The sequence below is a fragment of the Rana temporaria genome, chromosome 10 (assembly GCF_905171775.1).
Source record: "Rana temporaria chromosome 10, aRanTem1.1, whole genome shotgun sequence".
Classification (NCBI taxonomy): Eukaryota; Metazoa; Chordata; class Amphibia; order Anura; family Ranidae; genus Rana; species Rana temporaria.
Window position 1 is genome coordinate 15,042,598 of NC_053498.1, and position 23,216 is coordinate 15,065,813.

Sequence of the window (23,216 nt, forward strand, 5' to 3'; positions counted from 1 at the left end):
CTTGTGGTAAAAGGAGAATTCTAGCAAAGCTGCGTGAGCCAGGAGAGCCAAAAAGCTGGGTGATACAGTCAGAGGAACTGAGGAAGAGCAGCGGTGTTGCTAAAGAGGAGGCCAGATGGCTCCGTTTTTTCTGTTCTAATTATGATGTTGAAATTCCCCAGGGTGAGTAACTGTGTTTATGGTGCTTTCACTTTATAATTTAACTTAACTTTAATTAAAGTGGGCCAGCAAGCCCCTAAAGTGATACTAAAGTCTTGTTTCTTTTTCTTTAAAAATAACAAACATGTTATACTTACCTGCTCAGTGAAATGGGATTGCACAGAGCAGCCTCGATCCTCCTCTTCTCAGGTCCCTTTGCCAGTGTTCCTGGCCCCTCCCTCCTTTTGAGTGCCCCCACAGCGTGCAGCTTGCTATGGGGGCACCCTAGCCAAGCCACAGCTCTGTGTGTCTGTGCGCCCCCTCTCTCTCCTGATTGAATAACATACTTTGATTGACAGCAGCAGAAGCCAAAGGCGCCACTGCTGTGTCTCAGCCAATCAGGAGGGAGAGTCCCGCATGGCCAAGGCACTCGTGCACATCGCTGGATAGAAATGGGGCTAAGGTGAGTATTAGGGGGCTGATGGGAGTTGCTACACACAGAAGGTTTTTTCATCTTAATGCATAGAATGCATTAAGATAAAAAACCTTCTGCCTTTACAACCACTTTAACTACAGTTTATAAACTGGCTGACCATGAAGCCAGCATGTCAAGTTCTCAGTTCATTTTCATGTTTCCCACATTCTCCTTTTCTGTCTAACAGCGCTCAGTAGCACAAGCTGTCATTTGCACACATGTCAGAGTCACACAGAGTCAGAGAAGGGACCTCGGGGGGAGGGGTTACAGACATGACCACTTTAATAATAGTTTTTTATCCATTTTACAGAGCTACAAAACCCCACCAGCACCAATCATACCACCAATATAGAAGTGACAGTTCAAGAAGGAAGCTCATTGGCTCTGAGATGTTCAGTGGACAGTAACCCAAGAGCTCAGGTGACCTGGATGAAGGGAGGGGAGAACATACTCAGCAAAGGCAATGGGAGTGAACTAATGCTCTATTTGAATGATGTAACAGCCAGCAAGGCAGATAAATATCACTGCTTGGCTCACAATAATCTTGGGGCCATTAATCAAACCATCAATATCATTGTGCAATGTAAGTAAATGTGTTGTTTCCTGTTTTTGTTGAATTTGGAGTCTGGCAAAGAACACCCTCCTCCCACAAACACAAAAAAAATAACGTAATATTGTCTGCCCCAATAGTTAAAATAAACTGTGCCAAATGCCCCAAACACTCACCTAAATCTATAATCACGTGACACGCCCAGGTGCTGAATCTTCTTTTTTCTTTATCTTTTTACTGAATAGTGGGAATGTCCCCCACTAGTTAATGTCTGGTTGTAATATGTATTGATTTACTTTTATTTCTGTTTATATTACAGATCCACCTTCCACCTTTTTTACCACACAAGGTACTGTAGAACATTTCATAAATGTTACCGGTTTCACTCTTTTATATGATTATACATATGAAATATTACATATTAAATAAATATTAAAAACACACAGGATTCACATTAAGGTAGAGCGTGAAGCTTCAGAGCATTGTTTTTGAATGGAGAAGACTGGCTTGTCAGTGTTCTCTGGGTTTTGTCCCGGATCAGGGGCTGGAACTTAAGCCTCATACACACACACGGTTTTCTCAGAAAAAAAGCTGCTGGGAGAGCTTTTTGCCGAGAAAACCGTGCGTGTGTATGGTTTCTTGTCGAGAAAACTGCCTGGAATGTCGACGAGAAAAATAGAGAACCTGCTCTCTATTTTCTCGTCGTGATTCTCGGCAGTGTTTTTCATGCAGAGAAACCCGAGCGTCTGTATACTTACCTGCCTCCATGGAAACCCGCACATGCTCGATGAGTTTTCGGCCAATGTGCGGTAGCTTCCAAGGCATACTGTAGGGTGTAGCAAGATGGCGGTGACGGCATCAAATGTGACGTCACCACATTCTTGCCATTCAAAAGAACGAGCAAGAAAGCTTGCCAGGAATCTTATCAGGAAAAACTTTTTTTCCTGACGAGATTCCCATCCGTGTGTACAGGGCTTTAAAGTTTTAAAGTGTCTTGGCTGGGATGGGGCCTTCAATCCTATGTCCATGTCTTACTGAAGACCTGCAGGTTGTGTAAGTGTGCAGGTGTGTACACTCGTTATAAGCAAGGCTTGGGTAAAGCTTAGTGCTCCAGTCAGAAGAAAGGTGTGCTCCAATTTGAAGACAGGTGTGTAGGCCTGTCTGGAGTTGAAGGTGCTCTCTCCAAGAGACTGCCCTCCATGTGGGAGATATTCTTTGTTCATGGGACTGAAAAAGTTGAGGCAGCTACATGAGTCTGGGAGACCAAGAGAGGGTCTGGAAGACTAAAAAGGCTGGGATAGCTTGGCGAGTCCATGGGACAGAGGGAATCTAAATCCCGGCACCATACAAATCCACCGACAAAATCCTAAAGTGTATGTAAAACCTACATTTTTTTCCATTTGTTTTAGATTGAGTAGGGAATGGTTAGAACTGAGGATAGAGTGAGTTGTTCCAAAGGTTGGACAGTTGTAAACAAATCCCCACCCCAGGTTTTGGTACTAGAGAACATACATAATGTAAATAGATTGTGGACAGGAGTGGATTAATTCCTCACTTCTATTAGAAATGTCTCACTTTGACAAACTCTCAAGTGACCCGCATTTCTATTTTCCAGATTCCGAACCTTCAAACTCCAATATGATTGCTTGGTTAACGGCCACCATTGTCATCATCCTTCTTTCGATTGGCCTGGGAATCTTTGGTTTTGTAAGAAACAGAAAGAAAAGACAGTCTGGTAAAAAGTCAAATATTTATTGTACACAATGTATTTTCTTGTAAATATGAAACTTTTTTTTTAATCTTTATTTAGGGTATTCAGGTTAAACAAAATTGCATTATATCACACATATCAATCAACAACATAAAATGAAAGGCAACAACAGAAACCCAAAAACAATTGTGAACATTAGTGACGTGACAGTCAAGATTGTATTACAATGTCATAATTCAGGAAACTGTGGTCTAGAGACTCCACAACTGTTATGCCCTGTAAGTTAATCGGAACCACGGCAAGAACCACCAAACTGAAATAAGGGTTAATGTTATTGGACATACGTATACCAATGGGTAATAACAATAGGCAGGAAGAACGACCACCTGAAAGGCAAAACGTCCTTATCCCTAACTGGCAGGTACTGAGCCCTTGAACTCAAGGGGACTAAAACAAAACATTGTATATAAAGTGTGACTCTTAGTCCTGGATTTGCAGTAACGGCACCAGTGGGACCCCGCAAACCGATGTAATTGTTTCTTTATTAGAAAAGAAAAGTAGACGACACCGAAGGTGTTAATGGGAGAAAGATAAGAATGAAAAGAGAAAGAACAGTAGAAGGGAAGTCCCGATGGTTACTAGAAATGGTTGTGGCTAAAGGTAAAGTCTCTTGTATGACCGGCCCAGATTTTAAAACTGATCCATTGGCTAGATGTACTGATAGACTTTTAGCCCTTGGTCGCAGAGGAATGTGGTGTTGAGTGGCAAAAGAGGAGTCCAAAAAGCAACTGCAGGCTCCGGAATCAAGTATGGCATTGACCTGGATATTCCCTCTTGGGAGCTATAACAGAATGGGGATAGCCAAATGAGAAGAGTTATGAGGAACAACGGATGTATGAATAGTTGACATAGAACAGCACTTACTGAGCTTCGCTGGGCAAGTCCTCACGTAATGCCCAGGCTCTCCACAGTAGAGGTTGTGAATTCGTCGATGTTGATGTTCCTCCGGTGTCAGTGAGGGACGGAGCAAGCCCAATTGCATCGGTTCTGAGGTATCCACAGGGGGAGTAGTCAGGATCGGGGGAGTTGGATTGGAGAAGGTGGGTACCCGAGGCATCATCCAGGTCAGGCGGGACATGTTAGCGGCTGGTTCAGTCTTGCGCTCTCAAATTGATAAGGGCATCAAAAGTTCCCGGGACCCCTACCCGTGCCAGTTTATCCTTGAGCGGCTCCGAAAGTCCTAAACGGAATTGATAACATAAAGCCGCATCATTCCAATTGGTATCTGAACTCCATCTCCGGAATTCAGACACATAGTCCTCTGCAGGCCTGCGACCTTGTTGAAGAACATGCAGAGCGGCTTCAGCAGTAGCAGCCTGGTGCGGATCTTCGTATAATGGAGACATGGCATGGAAGAAGGTGTCCAGATTATAAATGGATAAGTCCTTCTGCTCCAGAAGACGGTGGGCCCATGCTTGCGGTTCACCAGACAGGACAGAGATGACAAAGCCCACCTTGGTAGTCTCCAGTGAGAAGGTCCTTGGCTGTAGAGCGAAGTAGAGCTTGCAAGCGTTTCTACACGCTCTAAATTTACTCCGTTCTCCTGAAAACCTCTCAGGTATGGGGACTTTGGGTTCTGGTGGTTGCATGATTACTGACGGAGAAGCGGAAGGTGCCAGCAGAAGAGGTTGAAGGAGCAGAGAGAGCATGAATGCGATTTTCCAATCTGGTGTAGCCTTCTTGCAAAGTCCTGACAGCCTGGGTTAGGCCGTCCAGATGTCGGCAGAGTTCCGCCATAGGATCCGTTCCCTGCACAGGCTCAGACATGGCTGCTTGATACTGTCACGCACCTGGTGGTGGAGTCTGATGTGCAGAGAATGGCTACTCTTGCTCCTCTCACTCCGGGGGCCCTAATAGGAAGAACAGGGAACCCGAGAGTGCCGAGTCGCACAAGAAAAGGGGTCAAATCTTTCTGGTAAGTGTGGTATGAGCCCATTTGTCAACATGAATGTGGGGTGTGTTTCTATCACTGGAATACTACTTATATTTTTTCATCACTGCTATTACCTGTATGTAAAATCACAAATATGTACTATTTTTGAAGTTCATGATCAACTTTATATTAATTGATGTTATCTTATGTGATTTACTCTTTGATTTGTCACTATCACTTTGCACCAACCACTTTATTTATTTAAGTTTGCATTTGGATTTATATTTTTATGATATATGAATTCCATGATTATTTGCACTTTTAGTGGAATTCACATGTGTTCATTTTGGTTTGCGCTCTGTTGGTGAGGAGCGAGATACTGTGCCACTTCAATAGGTTGCCTTCACACAGCTCTAAGACAGACACAGAAAACAGCGGCTCAGCATGAAGGACGGGTGTCAGTGCTCATCTGAATGAACCCTTACTTTTAGAATATTTATTTAACCCCTTTAGTATGCTTATAAGGAGTTAATCTTGAAAGCAATGATGTGTGTTGTGATTAATGTTTGTTTTATTATGCAGTTCATATAAATTCAGAACATAAATGGTCAATGAAAATGATGGAGACCACATGTAAGGTATGAATTAACTTTTACAATTTCTGTATGATTGGACTGTGTGCAAGTACAGGACATTGTAGTCCGGTTGCTTTTTCTTTTTTTTAGCTAGAAGAAGGAATAATTCAAATGTCTGTCAGATTAAAATTTTTGTAAACACATATCCCTTCACTTTCTATCCCTGTGACATCAGTACAAAAAATGCATGGAGCGGTTATCACCGGGAAGGGAAGGAATGTATAGCATAATCATTTTATCAGAAGTTCTAAACCTTTCCAATTTTTACTAAAAATACATTTTTCTGATTTTCTTTCTCCTGATTGGAGAGATTATTAGACATGGGCACACTGAAATATTTTGTTTCAGAATTTAGTTTTCTTACGAAAAATACATTTATTTAGTTACTCCCGAAATTAGTTTTTATTTATTTAGTTTTTCGTTGGAAATTGCATTTGTCCGAAAATCCAAATGAATTAAGGTCGATTCTGTCATTGAAGGCTGATGGTGTCTGTCAAATGTTCAAAGAAAATTCGACGGAGCGGCAAAACTGTATGACGCCGCGATCGTACATTTCCGGTCGAATGCCCCGCCTACAAGCTAGCTATAGAATAATTCTAATGTTGTATGACTAGTAATAATTATATTTATTAATTATTATTACTAGTCAACCAACATTAGAATTTTTCTATAGCCTATGGGCGGAGTATTTGACTGGAAATGTACGATTGCAGCGTTGTACAGTTTAGCTGCTCCATCGAATCCTCTTAGAACATTCGACAGACACCATAAGCCTTCAATCGCAGATTCGACGTTTGTATGTTTTTTTGATGCTTTGTCGAATATTTGTCGTTCATGTTGAATTGTCAAGTTAGTTCTAGCTATTTTACTGCTCCTCCTCTTTGGTTACAATCAGCCAATAACATTCATCATCATCATTATTTTTATTTTACTTCCCGCACCCAATTCCAGCAGTGATATTTTCTCCCTATAATGTTGAATCTTTTCTCTCCATGTCGAATCTTTTCTCTCTATAATGTCGAATCTTTTCTCTCTATAATGTCGAATCTTTTCTCTCTATAATGTCGAATCTTTTCTCTCTATAATGTCAAATCTTTTCTCTCTATAATGTTGAATCGTTTCTCTCTATAATGTCGAATCTTTTCTCTCTATGTAGAATAATCTTGGACTAATAGAGTTAAGGTTAGGCACATTCGATCAACGAAAACAAAAATAAAGCATTTGTTTATGTCGGATCTTTCTGTTTTCGTATTCTGTGCGTTGGTTTTCGTTTGTTAAAACTATAACGAAAATACCTGAAATTTGGACGAAAATGCATTCCGATGAAAACTAATGCACATGTCTAGAGATTATACGAAAAATGAAAACATACAACAGTATGGTATGTACCGCAGTAACAGTAGTGCGGTAAATGCAATAAAACCAGTAGTTTAATGAGCATTGTGGATAGCCAAGGCGGCGGTTGGAAGATGAGGTCATATAAAGTTATGTTTGTTACGTGAGGGTGGAGGGGGAGTGATTTCACCCAAGCACCCCTAAAAGGGAGCAAGACTGTGCTCGGGTAAAAGACTCCTCCTGTCCTCGTACGGCGACCTTCAGGCGAACAATCCGATACAGCTTTAGGAAAAACAACAGCTGTACAGGTAGTGCAGAATTATTAGGCAAGTTGTATTTTTGAGGATTCATTTTATTATTGAACAACAACCATGTTCTCAATGAACCCAAAAAACTCATTAATATCAATGCTGAATATTTTTGGAAGTAGTTTTTAGTATGTTTTTAGTTTTAGCTATTTTAGGGGGATATCTGTGTGTGCAGGTGACTATTACTGTGCATAATTATTAGGCAACTTAACAAAAAAAAAATATATACCCATTTCAATTATTTATTTTTACCAGTGAAACCAATATAACATCTCAACATTCACAAATATACATTTCTGACATTCAAAAACAAAACAAAAACAAATCAGTGACCAATATAGCCACCTTTCTTTGCAAGGACACTCAAAAGCCTGACATCCATGGATTCTGTCAGTGTTTTGATCTGTTCACCATCAACATTGCGTGCAGCAGCAACCGCAGCCTCCCAGACACTGTTCAGAGAGGTGTACTGTTTTCCCTCCTTGTAAATCTCACATTTGATGATGGACCACAGGTTCTCAATGGGGTTCAGATCAGGTGAACAAGGAGGCCATGTCATTAGTTTTTCTTATTTTATACCCTTTCTTGCCAGCCACGCTGTGGAGTACTTGGACGCGTGTGATGGAGCATTGTCCTCCATGAAAATCATGTTTTTCATGAAGGATGCAGACTTCTTCCTGTACCACTGCTTGAAGAAGGTGTCTTCCAGAAACTGGCAGTAGGACTGGGAGTTGCGCTTGACTCCATCCTCAACCCGAAAAGGCCCCACAAGCTCATCTTTGATGATACCAGCCCAAACCAGTACTCCACCTCCACCTTGCTGGCGTCTGAGTCGGACTGGAGCTCTCTGCCCTTTACCAATCCAGCCACGGGCCCATCCATCTGGCCCATCAAGACTCACTCTCATTTCATTAGTCCATAAAACCTTAGAAAAATCAGTCTTGAGATATTTCTTGGCCCAGTCTTGGCGTTTCAGCTTGTGTGTCTTGTTCAGTGGTGGTCGTCTTTCAGCCTTTCTTACCTTGGCCATGTCTCTGAGTATTGCACACCTTGTGCTTTTGGGCACTCCAGTGATGTTGCAGCTCTGAAATATGGCCAAAGTGGTGGCAAGTGGCATCTTGGCAGCTGCACGCTTGACTTTTCTCAGTTCATGGGCAGTTATTTTGCGCCTTGGTTTTTCCACACGCTTCTTGCGACCCTGTTGACTATTTTGAATAAAACGCTTGATTGTTCGATGATCACGCTTCAGAAGCTTTGCAATTTTAAGAGTGCTGCATCCCTCTGCAAGATATCTCACTATTTTTGACTTTTCTGAGCCTGTCAAGTCCTTCTTTTGATCCATTTTGCCAAAGGAAAGGAAGTTGACTAATAATTATGCACAACTGATATAGGGTGTTGATGTCATTAGACCACACACCTTCTCATTACAGAGATGTACATCACCTAATATGCTTAATTGGTAGTAGGCTTTCGAGCCTATACAGCTTGGAGTAAGACAACATGCATAAAGAGGATGATGTGGTCCAAATACTCATTTGCCTAATAATTCTGCACTCCCTGTATAACTTGATCAAGCTTGTGAGTGATTACTGATTTGGCATCTGCTTAGATCTAAATAGCAATAGCCAAATAGGTTGGTGATGCCCTTTTGTACACCACCCTGTTTAAAATTTCTATGATTTATTACTTTGCAAAATGTAAGCTGCATTTTTTTTATCACTGGTCCATTCATCATCATCAGTCCACCCTACACCCTTCACCAATTGTCCAATTGATGATCCACTTCAAGTTCCTATTAGAGACTTGGTTATGTTTTTTCTTCCTTTTTATATGGAACTTTATTTCTGACTTTTTAATGTCAGTCGGATATGTGCACTTGCACCATTTAATGTTGGTGCCTCACCTGGTATCTCACATTGTATCTTTAGCGCTACATTTTTTGTTCACTATCTACTAAGCTTTGTTTGTTTGTATGTAGCAGCTTATTTTTAATTTTTTTAGTTAGCGCAGTTTTTTTCCCTAATATGCTCAGCTTGGCAAGCTCCGGAACTGCGCAAGCGCAGTTCCAAGCCGAACCGACCTCGCCTTTTTTTACTGGCACATTCCCGCAACTACGGACATTTACAGACAGTGGAAAAAGTGCCCGTTTTTACGAACTGTCCGTAAAAATACAGACGGTTGGCGACACTTAATGGACAGTAAAATTCTAAATGCTATCAAACTGCTAAAAAAAGATTTCTGGGAAATTAGATTCCAATGACATATAACAAAAAAAAATAAAAAATCCCAGGGTTTGTAGAAATAGGTCTCTACAATTGTACCAGTTATCCCATTGTTTATGGAAAAAGGGCGCTGCGTGATGTAGCATATGATGTATACATTCTATAAGTAGAATCAAATCTACTCTATTTTTCATGACTATAGATGGGACCTCTGTAAATTTCCATTGGAAGTTGATAGCCTATTGAGTAGCTACACAGGCTGTACGTATAAACCTTTCCAAAGTGAGAGAGGGCTCATGTATGGGAGCGAAAAGTAACCAGTTAAGCCCTGTACACACGATCGGTTTGTTTGATGAAAACGGACCGATGGACCGTTTTCATCGGACAAACCGATCGTGTGTGGGCCCCATTGGTTTGTTTTCCATCAGTGAAATAAAATAGAACATGTTTTAAAATTTTCCTATGGATAAAAAAACAATAGAAAAAAACAATCGTCTGTGTGGAAGTCCATCGGTCAAAAATCCACGCATGCTCAGAATCAAGTTGACATATGCTCGGAAGCATTGAACTTCATTTTTCTCTGCACGTCGTAGTGTTTTACGTCACCACGTTGGACACGGTCAGATTTTTGATCAATGGTGTGTAGGCAAGACTGATGAAAGTTAGCTTCATCGGATATCCGATGAAAGAATCCATCGGATTAGATTTCATCAGATATCTGATCGTGTGTACAGGGCTTTAGTCATAGTTAGTTTAAGTGAGCTACCAACTAACTTAGAAGCAAACTCATTAACTCTCCACCATAAAGGCGCTCCCTCTTCGCAAGATCAGAATATGTGTACAAAAAAATTACTTGGGATTGGATAACCTCGGAAACTATTAGGGGAGACAACCGGATAGATTATGTGAAGCTTGGTTGGGGTCAAGTACCATCTCATGAATAGTTTCATGGCTGTTTCTCTAATCGTAAGAGACTTGGTACACTTTCTGGGCTAGATTCAGAAAGAATTTACGCCGGCGTATCTATTGATACGCCGCGTAAATTCAAAGCTGCGCCGGCGTATCTTCTTTCTGTATTCAGAAAGCAAGATACGCCAAAATTATGGTTAAGATCCGACTGGCGTAAGTCTCTTACACCGTCGTATCCTAGGGTGCATATCTACGCTGGCTGCTAGGTGGCGCTTCCGTCGATTTCAGCGTAGAATATGTAAATGAGCTGGAATACGCCGATTCAGAAACGTACGTGCGCCCGGCGGATTTTTTTACGTCGTTTGCGTAAGGCTTTTTCCGGCGTAACGTTACTCCTGCTATATGAGGCATAGCCAATGTTAAGTATGGACGTCGTTCCCGCATCGAACTTTGAAAATTTTACGTTGTCTGCGTAAGTCGTTTGCGAATAGGGCTTTGCGTAAATTACGTTCACGTCGAAAGCATTGACTATTGATTAGGAGCATGCGCACTGGGATACGTTCACGGACGGCGCATGCGCCGTTCGTTAGAGACGTCATTTGCGTGGGGTCATGTTTTATTTACATAAAACACACCCACCTCTTCTCAATTTGAATTCGGCGCGCTTATGCCGACAGATTTACGCTACGCCGCCGTAACTTAGGGCGCTGGTTCTTTGTGAATCCAGCCCCGGCCTCACTAAGTTACGGCGGCGTAGCGTATGTCAGATACGCTATGCTCGCACAAACTTACGGCGGGCTTTCTGAATCTAGCCCTCTATGTTTATCAATGGAAGTGTTCCAGTTCTCATGGGTAAGCTGCAAATCACCTTCCACTTCCCACTTTAACATATAAGGCAATTTAGGATTAGGTTCATCATTAGTTATAAAGGTGTAAAGTCCGATAATGGCTATTATTTAAAAGAGAAAAAAAAACGTATTCGGGTTTTAACTTTGTTCTTCTACTGTATGTATATTCTTACAATGCTAAACATCATAGTACCTATAAATGCTAAATATTTCTGTATTTGGTTAATACATTTTTTTCTTCTTCAAAGGTTGATGAGGGACTAGACAACGTTTATGCGAATATGTCAATGTGATCATGAAGAATACTTCGAAACACCCCTCTCCACAAAAAACAAAAAATGGCTACACAGCATACATATACCGTATCATAGCCATATTGTGTGATGACATTATATTTCAGTGACTTATTCATGGTTTATCAGCAATTTGTATTTTTATACATGTCTTATATATGGCTCATTCTTATACCCTGTATATTTTTCTACTGTATGACATTCTGTACAAATAAAGAATGTATTAAAAAAAAAAGTAACGTGAGTATCATGACACCCTCTATTTTGTGCTTCCTATAAAGAATGTTTTAAAAAAAAATAAGTAACATGAGTATCATGACACTCTCTATATTGCGGTTCCTATAAAAATTGCAAAATTACATCATAAATAACTTCTGTCTGTAGAGGTGGTACTGTGGTGTGAATGCACAAAAAAGGAAGAACGCGACCACATCGATCACGCTGAGTAAGTTGATATTCTTATTTGTTATATTTTATATGTAATATATAACAAGTTCAGAGAGTAGTGTCATAAAACGTCTTAGGCCACGTACACACGATCAGTCCAAACTGATAAAAACGGACTGAAGTTCAGTTTCATCGGTTAACCGATGAAGCTGACTGATGGTCCGATGTGCCTACACACCATCAGGTCAAAAACCGATCGAGTCCAACGCGGTGACGTAAAACACAACGACGTGCAGAGAAAAATGAAGTTCAATGCTTCCAAGCATGCGTCGACTTGATTCTGAGCATGCCCGGGTTTGGAACCGATGCTTTTGCGTATTAACCATTGGTTTTGACCTATCGGTCAGGCGTCCATCGGTCCAATTTTAAAGCAAGTTCTACATTTCTGGACCGAAGGACAACTGACTGATGGGGCCCACACGCGGTCGGTTTGGACCGATGAAACTGAACTTCAGTCCGTTTTCATCAGGTTGGACTGATCGTGTGTACAGGACCTTAGTGATACATTACGTGGTGAAATTATATAACAATTCGTGTGAACTTAGGGCCCTTTCACATCCGCCCCGTGAACCTCCGCTTGCTCAGCGGGGATCGCTCCGTTGATCCCCGCTGAGCCGGCAGATGACAGGGTCGTCCCTGCACACTGTGCAGGGACGCCCTGTCTTTTCTCTGCTCTCCCTCCCCTATGGGGGGGATCAGATGAACACAGACCGTCTGTCCGTGTTCACCCAATCCGATCCACAGACGGATGGAAAAATAGGGTTTTCCTTTGTCTGCAGAATCGGAGGATTGCGGGTGCAATCTCATAGGGACCAATGTATGTCCCTTTTTCATCCGTACACGGATGGATGAAAAAGCGGACATACGGTCCGCCCGTGTGAAAGAGCCCTATATATGTATTTCTCTACTACCACTAGAAAATATTTATGCATTTACACTTATTATTTAAACATCGTAACCTTATTGGTTTTCCCAATCATGATCGGAAACCCCGCACAGGCACAGGCAGAGAATCCCGCACAGGCAGACTTGTTGTCGGAATTTCTGATCGTGTGTACGCAGCATTACATTTCTCTATATTTTCGAGAGCTGTAGCCTGTATTTCCACCATGTCGTACATAGCATATAGGTTGAGGAGCCATTCTTTAATAGTTTAAGTTTTGGTGGATTTCCAATGCCTGGGTATTAGGGTTTTTGCAGCAGTAAGTAAAAATCTTGTTAGGAATCGCTTATATTTTTTCATTGGACCTTTAGTGATGTGTAATAGGCAACATACTGCCATTAGCTGAATCGAAGTTTTGTTAATGTTTTTAATGATCTCACAAACCTTTTGCCAAAATGGATATATAAGGTCGCATTCCCACCAATTGTGGTATGCAGTTCCATTGCATTTCCAGCAAACATCTGCAGCCATGGGGAACTATTTACTGTATGGATTTTGGAAGGTGTATTGTACCTGTTTGTCAAAAGTTTGTATGAGGTTTCTTTTAAAATATAATTTATGTTTGGAGAGCAATAAAATCGCTGCGTTAAAATAAAGTTTATATTTCAAGAGAAGTAATGTTACTCTTGTAAAATATACACTGTATATATATATAAAGATATAGATATCTCTCTCTCTCTCTCTGTATATATATATACCATATTTATCGACGTATATCGCGCACTATTTTCCCATTAAAATAAGGGGAAAATCGTGGGTGCGCGATATACGCCGATAGCCGCTTCCCGCGCTCAGTTTGAAATCCTGCGCCGACATATACCGAGTGCAGTACACTCGGGTACATTCGGTTAGTCTCGGCTTCGCTCGTGCTCACGCATAAACGTCACAGAGCGTGAGCGCGAGTTACGCCCGAGCCTTGCCGAATGTACCCGAGTGTACTGCACTCGGTATATGTCGGCGGAGGCGTTCGAACTGAGCGCGGGAAGCGGAGACTCGACTTGAGGCGCGCGCTGGAGAAGATACGTTACACCGCCGCAATTCTTTACGAATCTGGCCCATAGTTTTTTTTTCAAAATTGTCGACCATTTTTGGTTCATAGCGCAAAAAAAAAACGCAGAGGTGATCAAATACCACCAAAAGAAAGCTCTATTCGTGGGAAAAAAAGGAAGTTTTGTTCAGGTACAGCGTTGGACGACTTTGTCAGTGAGGTGAAGCAGTAGGAAGAAACGATTTGCTGCACACCACAGGAACGTTCCAACGATTTTAGTCCAAAAATAGCAAATGACAGCCAACAAAGACAGAGTGTTTGAACCCAGGAGGTGACGTGTGCATTTCACACTGACCTTCACACTGAGGTCAGCTATTGCTATTTTTGGAATACATTTGTTGTAACGTTCCTGTGGTGTGCAGCCGTTCTCTTCTTCCTATTGATCATCGGTGGGGAGTCACGGCTTGCACCCAGCGCATCCGGACTGTGGTGATTGCTCACCTGGAGCTGTGTCTTCCTTGTTTAAATAAAATGACGGAGTGCTGTATTGCTAAAAATTGCCTGGTCATTAACCACTTCAGCCCAGAGCCTGTTTTTCAGACTTGGTGTTTACAAGTTAAAAACATGTGTACAACAAAAAATTTCGTATTTTTTTGTTCTGTTTCGTCTCGTTCCGTAGATTCGTAAAGATTCGTAATTTTGTAAGACGCAAGTTTTCCTATTCGGACCCGTTCGTATTTCGTAAGATGCAAGTTTTCCTATTCGGACCCGTTCGTATTTCGTAACAGTTTTATTTTCGTTTATACTGAATGATTCGTAATTCTGTCTAATTTATTTTCGTTGATTCGAAATTCGTAATTTTGTTAGATAATAATTTTAGTTTAATGGATTCTTAATTTTGTACTTTTGTAAATACATAGCAACACGCGGCTAATCCATATAAAGATATACTTTCTCTTAAGCCCCGTACACACGGTCTGACTTTTTGCCAACAAACGTCAACATGAGCGTTTTTCAAAAAATCCGACCGTGTGTACGCTCCATCGGACAAACTTTTTCGGTTTCAAAAGTCCGGCCAACTCCCTTCAGACAAAAATCCACGGACGAGTTTGTTTGAAGTCCGATCGTGTGTACGAGGCTTTACACTGTACAATGTGACTCAGTACAAAAGAGATAAGCGGATTGGCTAAGATTTTAAGTAATCACTCACTAACTACACTGCCCAGTGCCCATTCGAAAGAACGATACGAGTACACAAATTACGAACAGACAAAGAAACGGATTTACAAAACACACAAATGAAAATACGAACATGCGAATGAAAATACGAACAGACAAAGGATTTAAAATACGGAATGCAAATCGTTCGTTATAGATGTCATTTTCGTTCTTTTGCTTTTTCAGTGTTTCGTATTTTAGTAAGATTGTCCAATCATACGTTCCTATTTTCAGTTGTTCGTTATTTTGCTTATTCGTAATTCCGTAATTTTCGTATTTTGGTTCTTTCAGCTTTTCGGATGTTCGAATTGATCCGAATGTACGAATACTAACAAATTCGTATGAAAATCCATTCGTTACGAACGGGAACGCACATGTCTAAAAATTACTTAGAACACCCAAACATTATATTATGCACGGTTTAGGAGATATCCCTGTATTTACATGTGCCGACGTCATGCAGCACATGCGCACTTAAGCCAACTGAAGCAGTGGCACTATGTGCCGCTGCTTCAGTTATACTGTGCCGTTCCCGCTCGCATGCGCCAGAGCTGCGATACACGGAAGTCCCTGTGGGACAACATGTCGGCGGCCGGAGGGGGAGATGTGGACAGCTGTGGGGGCTTCAATCGGAGGTAAGAACTACATAATGAGCTAGTATGCTATGAATACTAGCTCATTATGCCTTTGTCTTGCAGGGTCTTTTTTTTTTTTTTCTTGAGGAGGGTTTACTTCCTCTTTAAACAAGTGTGATTTAGTCATTATGTGCACAGGTAAAAAAAAGTCCTGAATTTCATAAAATAATAATAATCTGTATATAAATGTCACGTACCTTGGAGGGTGAGCCCGACGTGCAGGAAGTGGCAGCCGTTACTCCTCTGATTCCGGGACCCCTGGTAGAGTAGACAGGGGGAACGGAAATACAGAGTCGCACAAGTGCCTGGAGTGACGCTGATGCAGGGGCTGGTTGATGCTTCTGCAGGATCTGATAGAGTCTCTGGAAGGCAGGTGCAGCCTGGCAAGTAGCAGACCGGAGGGAAGGTGTTTTGTAGATCAGGCAGCAACAAGTCCCAGAAGACAGTGAAACGTCCCAGAAGCCGGAGAGAAGCTGGACCAGCCGATCAGGCACAGGAAGGTCAAGATGGTAGAGAGGTCGTCAAGCCGGGTCAGTAACAGGCGGGCGGCAGAGTACCAGGGATGAGGTAGAGGGATGGTCAGAGCAAGCCAAAAGGTCAGGGCAGGCGGAAGACAGGGTCAACAGGAACAAGCCGGGTATCAGGATCTGGATCAAGCAGGGGTAACAGGTACTGGTAGGTTCAGGAAACGCTTTAGACCGGACAGCAAGAGGCCAGAATCTCAGGACGCCTTAAGTACCCCGTTTTGGCGCCGAATTGCCGTTTGCGCGCGCCCGTGCGCCGTTGACGCCGGTGCGCGCGCCCCGTGGTACCGCGAACGCGCGTGCCCACGCGCCATTGCCCCGATTGCGCGTGCCCCGTGCGCGCCGATGCGCCGCTAGCGCCATCTGGTGGCTGGGGTATTTCATGACAATAAACTTGCAGTTGATCTTTGCAGGATTTCTATATTCTCTAAAGCACCATATATTAACTGTTGTTAAAATATTTGCTTTAGAAAATAATGAAACAGTTTATAAACTTGCAAACCAAAAAGGCATTTAAAAAAAAAAAAAGGAAACATTTCCAAAAGCTATCACTGTTTCCAATTAGGTCATTATTGTGTTACTCTCTGATAAATCATCATGCCTTAAAAATAACAGACTTTAAAAACAGGATTTTCGCAAATCCAAATCCCAAGATAAAATTCTTTGTTTGTTTAGGACTCGGTCCAATTATCTGAAAAAAAATAAAAAGTATCACACAGGCTTTCACTTTCGATTTATATTAAATCAACCAGTAATTGTTACAAGTAGCATTTCAATTTAAATATTTTTTAAACATTGTAATCATTTACTGGTATTTACTTTGTTGTTTTTATAAAAAATATATATATATAGAAGGAAAAGAGAAGTGGTTAAAGTACATCATGACACTATATTGGGTGTTCCTGTGAGTATGCAAAGTGGCATTCTATCAGAAGAGATGATACTGCGATGTGACTACACAAGAGAAGGAAAGAAGCGACAGCATCACCCTGACTATAGTAAGTGGATACTGTAATTTTATGGGGTTGTGAGTACTGATTTGGCAGCTATCTAATATAGTAGTAGTAGTAGTGATGTCACTGCAACAAAATGATGACATGTATCCAAAGAATAGTAATTGCACTTCTGTAGGGAGGTGAGGTCTCTCCTAAAAAAATATCATACTCGGAGAGCATTGAAACATATTTGGAGATCTTGAAAGAATGATGATATCTCTTTTATAAAATAGTTCAAGATTATAACTTAAGAGCAGTGATGTCACTACTTTAGGATATAACTAATATTTATGTTGCTGTGATTCAAGTCAAGTAAAGCCTAGTACACACAATGGCCCGGATTCACAAAGCACTTACGCCGACGTATAACAAGTTACGCCGACGTAAGTGCAAATGTGCGCCGTCGTATCTGTGCGCAAGACCCACAAACAGAGATGTGCCTAAAACCAGGCTACACCCTGCCGACGTATCTTGCTTATGCTGGCGTAGAGTGGGCGCACATTTAGGCTGTGAGCATGGTGCCGCTCCCATTGATTAGTCATTCAAATATGTAAATGAGGGAAATACGGCGATTCACGAACCTGCGTGCGCCCAACGCAGGCTACGAGAGGTGCGCGTAAGTTGTACGTCCGGCGTAAAGTTAAGCCCCATAAAGGAGGTGTAACCCAGCAGCAGACATGCAAAGGTCTGCACCAGGGAACACAAGCCGGCCAAGCCGGCGTATTTTACGTTGGACGTGTGTCTGGCTGGGCGTAGGTTACGTTCATGGCGTACGCATTGCTCCGGCGTATCTTAGGCAATTGTTCCGACGTGGTTGTCAGCATGCGCAGGGGGATGCGTCCACGTCACGGTGCATGCGCAGTTCGGTAAACTTACTTGTCTGGCGCTCGGACCATCATTTGCATGGGGTCACACCTCATTTGCATGGGTTGGCATGGGTCAAGCCCACTTCCACCTATGCCCGCCTGCGCCTTCGAAACCTAGGCCACGCTGACGCAGCGTTGGGAGCACTGGCTTCCTGAATTCCATGCTTGCCTCTCTGCGCTGCGTCGGCGCGGCGTACGGCGTTTGCGTTACGGCGGCGTAATGTGCGCCCAACTCTCTGTGAATCCGGGTCACTGAGACAAATGATCGTCTGTCTTTTGTTTATTTTTTTGGATGCTAATCTCCATATAGAAAACAAATAGGTTACCAAAGTATGAAAATTCTTGTATGACAGAATAAAAAAATTGGAAGTGATGTACAGTAGGTGACCGCGATATTATATCTAAACGCGGCTCGGCAGCGGTCATATTGGCCCTCTGCGACCCCCGTTACGCGAGCCAGCGCCAAGCTCTGTCGCTCCTCCCGCTCGCCGCCCCCAAGAGATTCCTATGAATACGCTGCATCTCGTGGGGGCAGCGAGCGCGAGAAGTACAGCCTCACAGTGCCGATTTCCAGCACGATCCCATCGCGCTGGAAATACAATCTCGCGGGCACGTACTGTAATGTGTTGTAGTGTATTTGAATTGTACTTTCGGATGAAAACTGTACTGATTCAGGCTGGGTTCACACTGCCGCACAGAGCGGCTCACAGCAGGGGTCTGGTAAAATTTTGGCAAAATTCAGACCTGAAACGGACCAGAAGACGCACAGGACTCCTGTGCAATTCGCACCAGAGTTGCTCCTGAGATGTGTGTACCGGCTCCAAAGAGAGCCGCTCACAATCTCCCGTCATGTGAATTGGATGCGGTGAAACCTGGATCTAATTCGCAATAGTGTGAACCCAGCCTAAACGAAAATCATATGCTCTGGTATCATATGAGAAAAAAAATTGTGTTTGTCCCTTTGGAAAATTTCAGACGACAGCTGTGTACTAATAATGAGATTATTGTACTATCACTATTTTTTGTATGATATTCTGATTGTGTGTACGGGGCTTAAGTTATATTTGGATAACAATGATGCGTTTGAAGTTTTTATGTTTGGACAATAGTAATATCACTCCAGTAATACATACATTTTATTTAGAGAGCAGTGATGCCATATGGTGAAATATCACAAAACCGTAGTAGAACAAAAGCTGGCATTTACAGAGCTCTCGCTGCTGGCAAGAAGTAGTCCGTCAAACTATATAACAAACACAATAAATGACTTGCAACTGTGCAAACATAAATAGTGAATCAATTAGCTAGATTCAGGATGGCGAGCGCATACTTGCGGCGGCGTAGCTTATGGCATTTAGACTACGCCGCCGTAAGTTAGCGAGGCAAGTACATGATTCACAATGTACTTGCCTGATAAGTTACGGCGGCGTAGCCTAAAGCGGGCGGGCGTAAGGGCGCCTAATTCAAATTAGGCTGAGGGGGCGTGTTTTATGTTAATGGGGGGTGACCCGATGTGATTGACGTTTTTCTGGAACTGCGCATGCGCCGTGCGCCTACATTTTCCAGTGTGCATTGCGGCTAAGTCCGCCACACGGGCCTATTGATTTCGACGTGGACGTAAACTACATAAATCCCTATTCACGGACGACTTACGCAAACAACGTAAAAAAATTCGAATTTCGACGCGGGAACGGCGGCCATACTTAACATTACTATTCCATCTATTTGATGGAATAAATTTAGGCCGCTAATGCGTTACGTAAACGGAGTATCTGTACTGCGTCGGCCGGGCGTACGTTCGTGAATAGGCATATCTACTGATTTACATATTCTACGCCGACCGCAATGGAAGCGCCACCTAGTGGTCAGCCTAAAAATTACACTTTAGGATACGAGGGTGTAAGACACTTACGCTGCTCGTATCTGAGCCTAATTTAAGCGTATCTGGTTACCAGAATACGCTTAAATTAGTGCGGGTGCACATTCAGACTTAGGCTGGCGTATCTACTGATACGCCAGCCTTATGCCCCGTACACACCATCACTTTATGTGATGAAAAAAAACGACGTTTTTAAAAAAGTCACTTTAATTGACCGTGTGTGGGGGAAAACGTTGTTTTATGTCTTGTAAAAAACGACCAAAAAAAATTGAAGCATGCTTTAATTTTATGTGTCGTTTTTCAAAACGTCGTTTTTTACTTCACAGAAATTGACCGTGTGTAGCAAAAAACGTTGTTTAAAAAGACGTTTTTACACCCACGCATGCCCAGAAGCTAGTTATGAAGCGAGCTTCAATGGAAAAAGTGGTGAGAACATAACCTCGCTTTGCTAGAACTTTGTGAGAAAAACGATGGTGTGTAGGCAACTTCGTCTTTGAAAATTGAAGTTTCAAAAACGTCATTTTTTACTTCACAGAAAATGTCGTTTTTTTTCATCACATAAAGTGATAGTGTGTACGGGGCATAAGTCTCTCTGAATCTGGCTAAATGTATACGTCCAAAAAATGTAATCTTAGTCCTCTGAATGTGTGTAATAAAAAAATATGTGATGAGAATCCCAAACAAACATTTTCCAAGTCACTGCTGTGTTGATAGACACAAAATTGTGTTCAGTCAAATCTTGCAATCACCACTACTGCGAGGACCATCTATCTACTTAGCCTGTTTGACCCCCCCAGAGAAGGGCGGTCACTGGCTAGTCGGTAAGCCTTGAATTTATCCTTTGGTGACGGGCATCTTCACGTATTGGATTCCACGTATTTTCCTTTTCACACTGGATGTTTATTTGAACTGATTGAAGTTTTCCTTCTTGGGAGTTTGACTGCATTTATCATTATTGATAGATTTTTAATTTTTAATTTCTTATTGATTTTTATACTTTTTTTACATCGTCTTCACTCTTTGCAATACATAGTTTTACTATTTATTCCAGCGCTACACTTTTTGTATATATTTTTTTGCACCTTATATCAGGGTTGTGGTGTTTAGCAGCAGGACTTCCGTTAGGGATTATTTATATTCATTTTCATATTGATTTATTTATTGACTTATATTTTGCACATAGCGCAAATTTTCCACTTTCCCTTCCCTTCTTTACCCGAACATTTTAAATACAAATTTTTATTAGGATTTATAGAATATAATAAATAAGATTGTTGCATTCAATACAATCACTTTGTACAGGCGAACATTTAACAAACAATTGTTCAGAACATGATGACCTAGGCCAGCCTACCCCTAATGGGTACATACTGTAGGACTGGGAGGTCACCTAGATATTCCTTGGTACAACCTATACAACTGGAGTACATATTTGTAAGAGAGGGGGTAAGAAGGGCAGGAAACAAAATTAAAATCTGCCATAACATTTTAAAGCAAGACATGTTAGTAACTGAGTTTGCAACTACCGTGTTTCCCCGAAAATAAGCCCGGGTCTTATATAATTTTTAGGAACCAAAAATGTGGTAGGTCTTATTTTCGGGGTAGGGCTTGCATGCCAGGAATCCCTAGTGTGAACAGAGTAAAAGTGCCTGTAAAATGCTGAAATTCTCTCTATTACAGGATTATGTAATGTGGAGGGTGTGTGTTTCTGTAATAAAATTGTGCAAGTACCTTCTTGGCGCTTCCATGGCTGCCTGAACTTTCTTCCAAAATTCTGAGCACTGTAGAGGGAGGGTGGCCGAGTTCCTCCACTGACACCCAGGAGACAAGTAGAGCAGCGGAGCTGAGTGCCTGCAGACGGGGGGGCAAGATCCCCCACTGACACCCGGGAGACCATGAGAGCAGCGGAGCTGAGCGCCTGCAGACGGGGGGTGAGATCCCCCACTGACACCCGGGAGACAATGAGAGCAGTGGAGCTGAGCGCCTGCAGAAGGGGGGTGAAATCCCCCACGGACACCTGGGAGACGATGAGAACAGCAGAGCTGAGCGTCTGTAGAGGGAGGGAGCCGAGATCCCCCACTGACACCTGGGAGACCATGAGAGCAGCGGAGCTGAGCGCCTGCAGATGGGGGGGGGTGAGATCCTACACTGACACCTGGGAGACCATGAGAGCAGCGGAGCTGAGCGCCTGCAGACGGGGGGTGAGATCCCCCACTGACACCCGGGAGACAATGAGTGCAGCGGAGCTGAGCGCCTGCAGAAGGGGGGTGAAATCCCCCACTGACACCCGGGAGACCATGAGAGCAGCAGAGCTGAGCGCCTGTAGAGGGAGGGAGCCGAGATCCCCCACTGACACCTGGGAGACCATGAGAGCAGCAGAGCTGAGCGCCTGTAGAGGGAGGGAGCCGAGATCCCCCACTGACACCTGGGAGATCATGAGAGCAGTGGAGCTGAGCGCCTGCAGACGGGGGGGGGTGAGATCCTACATTGACACCCAGGAGACGATGAGAGCAGCAGAGCTGAGTGCCTGTAGAGGGAGGGAGCCGAGATCCCCCACTGACACCTGGGAGACCATGAGAGCAGCGGAGCTGAGCGCCTACAGACGGGGGCGTGAGATCCTACACTGACACCCAGGAGACGATTAGAGCAGCGGAGCTCAGCGCCTGCAGAGGGAGGGGTACCAACATTCCCCGCTGACAGCCAGGAGAAGAAAAGGAGAAGAGATCAGCCGAGTGCCGCTGTACCGAGGGGTATGCGATACGATTGTATTGCAGAGGCGCACACCTTTTGAATTGTGTACTATTATAGGACAGTGGATTCTACCTTTTTCCAACCACTTTCAACTAGGGCTTATTTTCGGGGTAGGGCTTAATTTGCAGCCCTTCGCTGAAATCTAGGTAGGTCTTAATATCGGGGTAGATCTTATTTTTGGGGGAACCCGGTAATTTAAGCTTTCACTGTTCTATAAAATGCATTTGTTTGTAAATTCATCTAATGAATCATCATTGTTCACAGGTCATGCTCATTGCACAGTGGTATCTCAGTTTCAGGATGTGGACAAGAAAAGATGGACGCCTCGGGTTACAGCTGGTGACAATTCTGTTCCTCATTTCAATGGGTCTGTGAGAAAATTTTCAGAGCTTTATAGAACATTTTATCAGTATTAACATTCGTTTCCTCATTTCTAATTTTTAGTTATATTTTACAGCTTATAAATGCTTTGGTAATATGAGTATTTCTTTTCTGATTTCTACTATTGTCAAATAATGGCATATACCGTATTTATCGGCGTATAACACGCACAGGCATATAACGCCCGCCCTAACTTTAAGAGGAAAGTTTCAGGAAAAAAACTTTCCACAGC

The 23,216-nt window shown here is 42.7% G+C and overlaps 2 protein-coding genes across 3 annotated transcripts in view; both read left to right on the forward strand.

Moving 5' to 3' along the window:
• LOC120916352 (hemicentin-1-like) overlaps positions 1–11,532 on the forward strand; it is a 46,086-nt gene extending 34,554 nt beyond the window's left edge. Inside the window, exons 17-21 of the mRNA XM_040327267.1 lie at positions 924–1,196; positions 1,483–1,512; positions 2,779–2,898; positions 5,390–5,445; positions 11,313–11,532. Coding sequence (XP_040183201.1) covers positions 924–1,196; positions 1,483–1,512; positions 2,779–2,898; positions 5,390–5,445; positions 11,313–11,357 — 524 coding nt within the window. The 3' untranslated portion in view covers positions 11,358–11,532. The remainder of the gene's footprint in view (positions 1–923; positions 1,197–1,482; positions 1,513–2,778; positions 2,899–5,389; positions 5,446–11,312) is intronic.
• Positions 11,533–16,978: 5,446 nt separating this feature from the next.
• Positions 16,979–23,216, forward strand: part of LOC120916353 (sialic acid-binding Ig-like lectin 12) — a 33,005-nt gene continuing 26,767 nt past the window's right edge. For both annotated transcript variants that reach the window (XM_040327268.1, XM_040327269.1), the window contains exons 1-2: positions 16,979–17,110; positions 22,868–22,970. In XM_040327268.1, the coding sequence (XP_040183202.1) occupies positions 22,871–22,970 (100 nt within the window). In that variant the 5' untranslated portion in view covers positions 16,979–17,110; positions 22,868–22,870. The remainder of the gene's footprint in view (positions 17,111–22,867; positions 22,971–23,216) is intronic.